Source organism: Corylus avellana, chromosome 3 (genome assembly GCF_965113065.1).
Source record: "Corylus avellana chromosome 3, dhCorAvel1.hap1.2, whole genome shotgun sequence".
NCBI classification, from domain to species: domain Eukaryota; kingdom Viridiplantae; phylum Streptophyta; class Magnoliopsida; order Fagales; family Betulaceae; genus Corylus; species Corylus avellana.
The window spans coordinates 4,789,908-4,801,914 of NC_142492.1; the positions used below are offsets into that span (position 1 = coordinate 4,789,908).

At 33.9% G+C, this 12,007-nt stretch overlaps 1 protein-coding gene across 1 annotated transcript; it reads left to right on the forward strand.

Moving 5' to 3' along the window:
• Window positions 1-2,446: 2,446 nt before the first annotated feature.
• On the forward strand, window positions 2,447-3,916 carry LOC132174888 (uncharacterized). Its single transcript, XM_059586623.2, has 2 exons — window positions 2,447-2,783; window positions 2,887-3,916. The coding sequence occupies exons 1-2, from the start codon at window positions 2,498-2,500 to the stop codon at window positions 3,795-3,797; spliced, it is 1,197 nt and encodes a 398-aa protein (XP_059442606.2). The 5' UTR covers window positions 2,447-2,497; the 3' UTR covers window positions 3,798-3,916.
• Window positions 3,917-12,007: the final 8,091 nt, after the last annotated feature.

Consider the following 12,007-nt stretch of genomic DNA (forward strand, 5'->3'; position numbering starts at 1 on the left):
GCCGACGGTTCATCAATGATGGCAGAACATTAAACGTGTTTTTGGCAAAAACTCCGGTAAGGCTTTTCCTGAAAGTTTGCTAATTAAAGACTCCGAACAAAGTCCTATTGGCATTTGTTTTTTTACGCAGAAAAATAATTGACAGTCTTTGCTGCCTGGCGTTGGTTACAAACTCCGATAGCAGTTTTGCCCGCGTTTAAAGAAAAGAAAATGCTAGGTGTTCTCCTGGTATTTTGTTAGCCTTAGGTGAATACCACGTTTTGAAAGTACCCATCTAAAGTTTAAAACTCTCAATTAAGAGTATCGAACTTTCAATTTTTTTCAATTACCTATTTCCGTTGAATTTTATTAAAATTCTCAAAATACCCTTGTTGTTTTATTAGAAAAAAAAAAGTAAAATAAAAAATTGTAAAGATTCATGCGTTTGTTTGTGTATTTTGATCTTTCGGGAGCTCCCGCTATCCAGTTGACAAAGTTCATCTCTCAATAAAGGGCTCTCTCCAGATCGAGCTCCCGAGAGATGAACTTGACATTACACATAAAACAAAGGATTGTATGAAATAGCGATCAATTTTTATCTGGACTTAATAATTTCAAAACAATTTTGAATCTAATTCCAAAACCAAATTAAACCCTAATTTGGACTTAGAACCATACTAATTTTGAAAATCAATCATCATAAAAAAAAAAAAAAAAAAAAAAAAAAAAAAAAATCTCCACAACACGTCCATCAACAAAAGTCAAAGACACAGTCCAACATCAAAACATCAAATTAAAATATGTCAAAATATAATTAGTCAACTCCCATACGTACATTCGTGACTCCCCTATTTGTTACGAACGAAAAAAAAAAAACCCTCATCAAAAAGTGTTTCTAAGTGCTCGTACATTCTCCTCGTCAATCCTCTTAAGTTTAGTTTTCCGTTCTGTCTCCATATAATGTCGGATGTAATACCCCAAACAAAACATGTAGTAATTTATAAGAAAAGAAAAAATACAATTTGAAAAACACACGTGACATTCATAATCAAAAGAAAAATATTAATTTATCAGAATAAAATTTAAAATTGAAGAATGCCCCTAATTAATTAAAGAAAACTAGTGTTATAAAATGGGAAACAAACAATAAAATCCCTAAAGTAGGCAAAGACCTAGAAAAAATAAAATAAAGCATATTAATAAATAATCAAAAACACCAAAATTCAGGTAGACCGGTTGATTAGCACCTGAAGGGTGATCAATCGATGCCACATTAGTTCCTTATCCACAGTAACCAATATAGCGGTATAACATATTGATCGATTAGCATCAAACTTGCATGCAAAAATAATACGTGCAAAACTTGTAAAAAAAAAAAAAAAAAATCTTAGAAAGTTCTTTTTTCTATCCTCCTAGCAGCCGACAGAGAGCGAGAGAGGAACCATTTTTATGGTGCGTTAAGGCTAACAAAGAAGAGTCTACACTACCAAGGGGTAAAAATGGGAAACTCTTGCCTCTATATTTTGCTGTTTAAGTTTACTTTCGTTAATATGTTGTTTAGCATGTTAAAAGTGTAGATAAAGGTAGGAAATTGGTTAATTATGGAGAAAAGAGGTGACTTTTATACCACAAGAAATTCTATGGCTAGATAATTTGTGGTTTGGAACTTTGGAGAGTACTACACACACAAAACTCCTTTATTTTATGAGTTAATGTTGTTTGAGAATCTAAATGGAAAGCTTTAAAGGTTTTGTGTTAAAAAAGCTATGATTTTTAAGACCTAAATGTGACCAATACTAGTAAAATAAGTGCCTTTAGGACTTTACGACACATTAGCTAGGAATATGTAGATGGTAAAAAGTTGGAAGCTCGGACGGATAAAATACCCAAATTAAATCTGATACAATCATTGATAAATCGATGCTCTTTAGTGATCCATCGGTGCCCGACCATCCATATAAAGCAATGATTGATCAGTGAGGGCTAGAAAGTGAAATTAAGGTTTTAAATGAAATTAGGGCTTTGTGATTTGGGGTAAAACTTGACTTTATTAGCTGGTCCTCACTCTACCCAATGTAGGCTTTTTAGTCCCCGTGTTTCTTTCTCATTGTTAAATTCTGAATTTTTTATTTTTTTTATTTTGGGTATCCGTAAAGAAAAAGGAAAAATTATTCTTGTGAAACGTCGACGTACGTAGACGACGAGAAGTTGATGAATGATTGGAAAAGTCTTTTCCTTTTTTTTCTTCCCTCTCTATTTCGCTTTGGCTAGTATGGCTACTACGTACTCTACACAATAATGCCACGTCAGAAGTGACGCTCCAACCAACATATTAAATTATTAATTAATTTCCACCATTGAGTCCCTACGATTATGCCACGTCAGAAGTTCTCCACACGGCTGGAAAAATACGGCAGCTGATCATTTAGCGCACCATACCAAATTCTCACACGCTTTCAGCAATATTTCTTTCCTTTCCGAACGTTAACCTCTATGGCCCAGACCCAGAAAAAAAAACATGGACGTTAGTCTCCATGGAAATCCCTTTATAATCCAACCCCTTCCACCTTCCACTTCCACATCTTCCACGAACATTCTTCTCCGTTTCCATTCCCTCAGGATGGACTACTTTCACAGACAATATTTCTTCCTTTTCTTTTTTCTTCTCTGTTCTGGTTTTCTATCCTCCTCCTCCTCGGCCTATAAATTCTATGTTGGTGGAAAAGATGGGTGGGTATTGAATCCCTCCGAGAACTACGACCACTGGGTTGGGAGAAACAGGTTCCAAGTCAACGATACTCTCGGTAATTAATTAAATTTTTTTTTTTTTTTTCTTGTCGTTTTGGCTTGGGAATTAATTTTTGGTTGATTTATGTTTTGAGGGGTGTGTTTTTGTTTGTTTTGCAGTTTTCAAGTATAAGAAAGGGTCGGATTCTGTGTTGGTGGTGAAAACAAAAGACGATTTCGACAAATGCAACAAAACGAATCCCGAGAAGAAATTGGAGGACGGAGATTCTGAGTTCAGTTTTGATAGGTCCGGGCCGTTCTATTTCATCAGTGGGAAGGAGCAAAACTGTGAGAAGGGGCAGAGACTGACTGTCGTTGTTTTGGCGGTGAGAAACCACAGCCAAAACCCTCGTCCTTCTGCCCCGCCGACTCCGGTAGCTCTGCCACCGATGTCGCCATCTCCGGGGGCGAAACCTCCGTTTGTATCACCGCCATTGGCACCGTCTCCAGGATCCTACACCCCAGCTAAGCCACCGACGGCGGCGGAAACTCCGTCGGTTTCAACACCACCGGCGCCATCTCCAGAAGCCTACACCCCGGCTATGCCACCGGCCTCGCCATCTCCGGCGGCGACAACTCCGTCGATTTCAATACCACCGGCTCTGTCTCCAGAAGCCTACACCCCGGCATCGCCATCTCCGGCGGCGACAACTCCGTCGATTTCAATACCACCGGCGCTATCTCCAGAAGCCTACACTCCGGCTATGCCACCGGCGGCGACAACTCCGTCTATTTCAATCCCACCGGCGCTATCTCCAGAAGCGTACACCCCAGCTTTGACACCAACATCATCATCTCCGGCTGCTACACCTCCGTCATCGGCGCCGTCCTCTGAGTATTCATCTCCGCCAGAACCGACAACTCAGTCGCCGACGACTGCGCCCTCAAGTCCGGCAAATGCGCCGGGAACTCCATCGGGCAATGACACTGTACCGCAGCCGTCACCATCATCTGCATGGACTATAAATCCTAAAAATTTGTTGGTGGGCTCGGCTACTTTGGTGCTTAGTGTGGCTTTGTGTGCATTTTAGTGAGGAAAAAAAAAAAAAGAAAGTAAATAATTTGTCGGATTTGTTATTGTTGAAGAGATAGCTTCTTAGAGGCAACATTTGGTTTCGATTGAAATTTAATAAATTCTGATATATATATATATATATTTCATCTTCATTATATATTTGCTTGACTGAATATGTAATTATTGACCTAAAACTTGTTTGTAGACTTGTAGTGGAAAGCTTTTTGAGTCAATAATCACACATCTTTCTTTTTTACTAAGCAATCACTTAGCTTAGCAAGTCTATAAAAACTGGTATGCGATCTAATTGACCAGAAGTCAGTGTTTCCTACATTATTTTTTAGAGAAACCACCACGGACAAGTGATTAAAATTCAATAAAGCCGGCCATGCCCTCTCATTCAAAACTACTGTGCAGAACTGAGTGGTATTTATGTTTGCATTAAACTCTACGTGTATGGAACGTTCAAAGTCCAATTAATTACATTGTCCTTGTCCCCCTACAACGGCTACAAACTTCATGTGGATGTTCGCAGAGATGATAGTAAAAAAGGTTATAATTTTACCTATTTTGCTGGTGAGAGTAAAAAAGGTTAATATCTAGAGATTTGACTGAATGTAATATTAAGCATATTTGTCGGTGGAGGAGTAAAAAAACGTGGTTTCCTTTCCTTTCACTATTTATGGAAACTGTGTATTGCCCAAGGTGTCACCCACGTATTGGTTTCTGCTTTCTCCATTGATATGCAATTGACGCAACATGCAGACGTTTCCAGCCCATAAAAGATTGCTTTCTTTTTGGATAAAGTTGTCTTCTTTGGGTGTTCCTTTTTCCAAAGGTTAAAAGCACACACAGTGCTCTCGATCCTGCATAGTGGAGCGAAATATTATGGATTTTTTTTTTAAAGGAAAAAATGAAAATTTTACGTACTTTTAGTACTGTTGTTTTTTGTATTATATAAGCTGACACTTATGAGCCTCATCATGTTCTTGACTCTTGAGCATTAAAAGAAACAAATAATAATAATAATAATAATTTAGGAAAAAAAAAAAACCCAAAAAGTTGCTTTAATTATTTGGAGAAAGAGATTTGATCAGATCTCTAGGCCGTGCATTGGGAGGAAAGAGTAGGCCGGTGGCCGGAACATGTCATGCTGGCCCTTCTGGGACATTGGCGTCTCGGAACATGTCACGGGTCACTATCAAGCTCTATCCAGTATCCATTTCAAAGTCTCTAGAACTAATAAAGATGGCAGATTCAATAGTTTTATTAATGGATATTTTGTCTATAAAGTATTTTGTTAAAAGAATAAAAGTTATTTAGTGTGAATAATTATATTAATTTTTAGTGTTTTAAGCTGAATTATCTACTTCCTATTAGAAGGTGCAAAATACCTCATTTACACTATGGTCTGATTAAAGCTATTTTCTTCCAAAATATTTTTACTTTTATACTATCACATGATCAAAAAAAAAAAAAAAAAAAATCTCTTAAAAGACGTGAGTAAACAACTCCGGACTGAATGCTATAGAGATGAGGTATTTTTATTGTAAAATTAAGGAATTTGGTAACATAGAATGTGATGCTATCAATATAATCCTTGCAATTAATTGGAACTTTGCTTCAAAGTTATTTAGGATATTCATTTTCACTTGCCCTCTTTTCATAGCAGAAAGACTTGTAGGTGAAGTGTCCAAGAGCACAAACTATTATGTATATTTGTTAGATAGATTGCGTTTAAAAACATTTTTAATTGATCTCTCATTCTTTCTTTCATTTCGATGAAAATAAGAAACACCCTCTTCTCCAACCATTCCTTATAATTGGCTTTAAAAAAAAAAGAAAAAAAAAAGTCACCTCTATGATCGCGCGCCTTGATCTCCATTGTGATATGATCATGTATGTCCTCCTTACGTACGTCTGATCAAGTCTCATCATTAGGGTCAGCAATTGACTGGTCAAGATTACTTCTTAAAGCTTAATTAAACATTTCGACCTTTTCTTTTCCTTTTTTGTTTCTAAATATATGCTGAGAAGACCGTGAAAGCGAAGGATCGGGAAGGTGACCCCAGATAGAGAGAGAGAGAGAGAGAGAGGCTTCTGGAATGAACCCTACGTGGAAAAACTCTTCTTCTTTTTTGGTTTTATGCATTTGAAATTATGCCTCCAAAGTGAATATGAAGTATGAGCACCTCTGATGCAATGTTTAACGATCACAAGTACAAGGGCACCTGTCGGCATGACCAAAATTGTACATTCTCATGTGTTTCGTGCTCACAAATTATTGGGCTGTATTAATTTCTTCCATGATGAAGATAAATAATTGCTTAGTGCCCAAGGAAGGAACTTCAAACAAAAATATCATAGATTCATAGGGACACATGGACATACACAAGTGATTAAGATAATATTCTTAATTATCCCACTACCATCATTTACACCCACGTAGCCATCCAATAATTATTTCCATTTATATTTATATTTCTCATGACAATAATTATCATCACATATTGGAAGGAATTTCAGTAGACCTATAATACTATATATTATCACGAACATTAATAAAAAAAATTAAATTAAAAAATCTTTGTAAGTCGATTTTCAAGAATGAACTATTCCCGGCATTTGTAGAGTTGCTAGGAAAGTAAAGGGTTCACGTGTTCCATTGCCATGGCTCCATAATAATCAAACCCTTTATATTGCAAAAATCGTCATAAAAGAAAAATAAAAAAAGTGGATTACTTTATTAAATAGAAAAAGAAAAATGAGAGCCATCAGCCGACAACCTTATTCAGACGTTTTCCCTATTCAGACTCACGTGGATGATCAAAGAAGCTTTGGCATGCAGTCGATGTACACCAACTTAGAACTAGTCAAATAATGGATAAGGCTTCTTCTCCGCATCTAATTAACGACAAAAACTAGTAACTTCTACAACTCGCATTTTCTTTCCACGTATCTCCTACGTCTCAATCTCTCTCTCTCTCTCTCTCTCTCTCTGTGCATGGCCCGCGCGCCTTCAATTGAGCGCCAAATATAATCTACCAAAAGTCATCAGCCAATTAACAACAGGAGATGGTCAATGATGTTGAGTTTATTATAAGCATTACGGGTTTAAAATAGGATCGCTTATAATTTGTTAAGTTACTATTTATCTCAAAAGTTAAAATTAATAAAAAATGAAGAGCTAGAAATAGATAAAGATGTATAAGTTACATCTTATATATATTATATAATTATCTATTTATATAGAGGCGAAACTAGACTTTTAAGTTTGGGGTGCAAATATTTTTAAGGATATATTTTTTTAAAGAAAACAAAAACAAAAAATTAGGCTTACCCTGGTTTCGCCCCTGTTTATATAGTATTAAATATAAACTCCATCAATTCATCACTCATTTTAATTAAATATTTGAAGTATTAATTAAATGATTAAATTTATTTAGACTTTTTATCAGTTTAAGCCCCTTTTTTTTTGTAAGTATAGCTTAAATTTTTGGGACAAATGATATTAACACTATTTTTATCCTTACCCAATTTGGAAATTGTTACTACATAAAAAATTAAAAATTAATAAAAAAAAAGAAAAAGAAAAGATAAGAGAGAGAGAGAGAGAGAAAGAAAGTCCCACCAAAGGTGCCATGCGGCCCATGCATACCGTGTCTCTTGTGGCGTACGCGAATAGAGGATCATAATTAAGGGCATATGACTAAAGACGTTTTGTAGTACTTGGGCCACTTGTTGATGTGTCTGTGACAAGTGTAAATGGAGTACTTTTCTTAATTTCATTTTCATGGAACAGGGTCCGGCCAGGGATATATATGAATAATATTAATATTGTGGTTGTTGAGGTGAGAGAGTTTAAACTTTGTCAATTGACAATAGTGTCGGCAAGACGATAGAGATCGAGAGAGAGAGAGAGAGAGAGAGAGAGAATGAATTCTCTAAGTGGATGTCGGGGGAGGAATCCAAAGAGGGAGGGCACTGCCCTGAAAAGAACAGGACATGCAGTATGGATCAAAGACCGTTGGCAGCTTTCATACCATGAAAACAAATTAAAATAATAAAGTAGAAAATTAAATAGAAAAGCGGAAGGAAGAGAAAAATGGAAACAAAGATTTGCGAGTGGTTCTTCCCTTTATAGAAGAGCGTGATAGCTAGGGTTACATATTGTGTTCGATCTTATTCTTATGATGTTTACAATACAAAAGACATGTTTACAAAACACTGGGATAGATGAAAGATAAGTACAGGTGAAAGCACATACATGCTTGGCGATGATGAGTGTACCACAAGAATTTTTAAAAATCTTTAAAAAAAAAAAACTATTAAATCCATTATTATCCTTAATATTTCATTTTTCGTCCCCCAAATTACTTTTTCGCCCCTCAAATGATAAGTTGAAGTCTATTCTCAAATTAAATTCTTTCTTAGTCTATGATCAATGTGGCTTCTCATGTACGTTGGACAAAGAAGTGAAAGCTCTCAAAAATTAATTTCCTCTCCCTCAATTTTTTTTTTTTTTAGTTTCCTCCCCCTCACTCAAAATTCTGTTCCACCCCTTATAAATATAAGTATGCTTATAACCAAATCAAAATGATTTGATTCCATTCATGCACGTTGTTACAATCAATATCTTATAAGGGATATATACCTATTATGGAATCATATAATATATGTTATATATATTCTATAACAATCAACAACTTACATTTAATTTCTTCGCAATTAATGGAAATTAAGAAACATTTCTTTAATTTGAACTCCCCGTGCCCTTTACAATGATTTTGTTGAGAATGAATATATAATTCGTGAGGGTTTAACACAATAAATATATTAAGGCTTTACATTAACTAAGTTTAATTCAAGTGGGTTTGGATCTAAGAATATTATATCAAAATCACTTACTTTTTATCTTTAATTAATATATATTCGATGTAAAGCTCAAGTCATGCCCACCCATATGTGAGTATATATTCCAACACATCGATCTCCTCTTTACCTCGGATTCTTCAATCACCATAATATCCAACTACATTCCATTTCTGGCCCTACCTTAACCTAAAGAGCTTGAACCAATAAATTTTGATCCAATAATAATTTATTATTGGAGCCATTAGCATACATGCCAGCCACCTTAGTTAAAGTGCACCACCAAATCCATCCAAGTGTCCTGCATCGCCACCAAATTAATCGAAGGGGTAATTTCACTTACCCCATGAAGTTACGCATCTTTTGCAAACACCTCCCCAATGTTTAAAGTCTCACACTTTGGTGTATCGAACTTTGATTTCCTTCCACTTTTCCCTTTTCGTTAAGATTTTCTGTTAAATCCTAACGGAAATGTGTGAAATTACTAAAATTTCACAACTGGGTTGGCCGGCCACCCTTTAATTTTTATATTTTATTTTAATTTTATTTTTTATTTATTTATTTTAACTTGGGACGGGGGCATTTTGGAAAAAAAAAAAGAAGTCAGAATGGTTGAATTGCAACAATTTGGAAGTTTGGGGGAGATAAAGTGTCACTTTTTAAATATTGGGGTTAATAGTGCAAATAGGTGGATAGTACAGAGGGGTAAAATGTATTTTTCCCTAAATTTATTTTTTTTGAAAGAAAGTATCAAATTGATAAGGTAGTTTAGTTAAGTACATATGCCAATTTAATCACTTTTAAAAAATTATATACTTTTTTTATGAAGAGAAAAACTACATGTGCCAATTATACATTGTTTAATTAGATACTACATCGTTTGTTGCTAATCTTATAAAATAAGAAAAAAAAATTATTTTAACAAATATTGTTTGTGTTTTATTTCAGTTCTATTTACGATTTGAGTTTTCAATATTTTGTTGATTACAACCCAAGATCTTTCTTTACTTTTTCTAAAATTTACAATAGAAATAACAAGAAATTACAATTATGCCTTTAAGATGAAAACATTTAAAAATAAAAAATTTGCCTTATGCAATATCTAACTACTACGGCCGCCATCATGGTTGGGAATATTAAAGTAATGGTTAAGTGATTAAATTTATCTCTTTCTATCAGTTTAAGCTTTTGGGATAACTGGTAATTTAACATGGTATCATAACCAAGGTTCTGTGATCGAACCTTGACTCCGTCAATTCACCCCTCATTTCAATTAAATATTTCACGTGTTGGGCCTCACCTATTAAAAGGAAGCGCTAATTTAATAGCGAAGAGCAATGAGATTATAATAATTACAAAGATTAAAAAAAAATAGAAAAAAAAATGGCCTTATGCCATGAGGCAAGGCCGCCGTCGTCCCATCCCATCCAGTCGCCGTCGTGGTTGGTTGGACATAAACACTGTATTAAATATAAATAATTAAAATAAAACACTAATAAAATAAAAATATAATGATATGTTGACAAGTTCATGCTTAATTACAAATTTCAAACACTAATTTACTTCAAAAAAAACAAAAATTCAAAGACTAACGAAGAAGACAAGTTTCTTTATTTTTTAACAAATATGAAAGAAAAATAGATTTAGTAGCTCCTATTTATTGTCGTAAATCTATATATAAAGGAGGAAAATGACTCGCCTACAGTTTTTACTTGTCATCGAAAAACTATTGGGGCTCGAAACGAAAATCATGCACCATTTTTTTTATATTAAATTTGAGTATTTATATATCCCAAAACTGTATTGGCTTTTCAAGCATTTGAAAAATCTTTTCTTTTCTTTTTTTCTTCCATGGATTCTAATTATGTTAATTACGCAAGTGCTTCAAGCTAAAACAAAACCTTAAGAACTTATCTAACCATGTTGTACAAATAGGGTTATAATCAAACTGAGTTGAGTATTGAATGTTCAAGTTCAATTCATTTAATTTTTTTCGAACACAAGTTTAGCTCAAGCTTGTTTACAAACTACTCAATTAAATTATTTATTTCATATATACAGTAAATGTCGTGAATGTATATATATATATTTTTTTTCTTTTTGAATATTCATACTAATTATTAATCATTTAATTATTGTTAAGATTATATTTGAGTAATTAGATAAATAAAATCAAATTTTAAACAATCCATTAATTTTGAGTTTATTTGTTTATCTTATAGTATATACATTCATTACAATTTACGTACACACACACATACACAAACACATTTGAAAAAGGTCTTATAATGAATTTCTTTAGTTAAAAGAATGGGAAGTCCTTATTAATATGTCATTGGTGACTTGGATATTTAACCATGAATTAGATAATCAAAGGCATTACTACATATTTAAAATTTCTAAAAGGTCTTTCGTCTGGACCCCCCAAAAAAAAAATAAAAAAAAATGATATTTTAAACAATTTGATGACATCAACACACGCTTTATTTTTAATTACCCTATTCATATTACTTTTTTTGTTTTTTAATTAAATTCATTGGAGCCCTTTTAAGCCTATAAGGTATAGATCGAGTAATGTTATTTAGCAAATTGTTATAAAAAAAATTAAGATGTTGCTTTTTATTTTGAGTTAAATTACGTGAAATGAAGAAAGAGTAATCCACCTTCTATTTATAAACACCTTTCATTGTTATTCCTAATTTCATAAGCAAAGAAAAACATGACTTCAAAATCTGTATGCTTATTTGTCATCATTAATATTTTGTTCATCCTCCTTGCTACTGCAGGTTAGTAGTCATTTAAGCTGGGCTATCTTCAACTGTCTCGGTATTGCCTTTATCTTTACGGCTTTGTTGTTGGAGTGCATCCCTTGTAACCCTTTTCCCGTCATTAAATTATATATATTAAAAAAAAAAATCCATCTTTAAATTTCTAATTAGAGATTTTCTCATCATATTTTTGCTGAACATGTTACCTCAACATGTGATTCTACTTGCTCTCTCTCTCTCTCTCTCTCTCTCTCTCTATATATATATATATATTCAGTATAATGATCTTTTTTTTTTCTTTCTGTTTTGTTATAGAAGAACTAGTGAAACAGAAGAATTGTGAGCAAACATGGTCCGGAGTGTGCTACAGCCTACATGTGGCCATCAAATTGTGATAAGCAACGCATAGAATGGGCCACGCAACATATGGATTCTGTTGGGAGCTTGCATGCTACTGTGCCTATTGCAATCTAATCTAAAGAAGCTTTGCAAGTCAAAAACCCACAATTCCACTTTCTTTCTTTTTTTTGGCAATTATGTATGTAGAGTTGGTGATGAGTGAATTATTCATTATTGCAATACATGC

What these genes read in the sequence shown, in the direction of transcription:
- LOC132174888 (XM_059586623.2), top strand. Translation starts at nt 2,498, where the DNA reads ATGGACGTTAGTCTCCATGGAAATCCCTTTATAATCCAACCCCTTCCA. An exon ending in CCAAGTCAACGATACTCTCG is followed by an intron (nt 2,784 to 2,886) that starts GTAATTAATTAA and finishes TTTGTTTTGCAG; the next exon opens with TTTTCAAGTATAAGAAAGGG.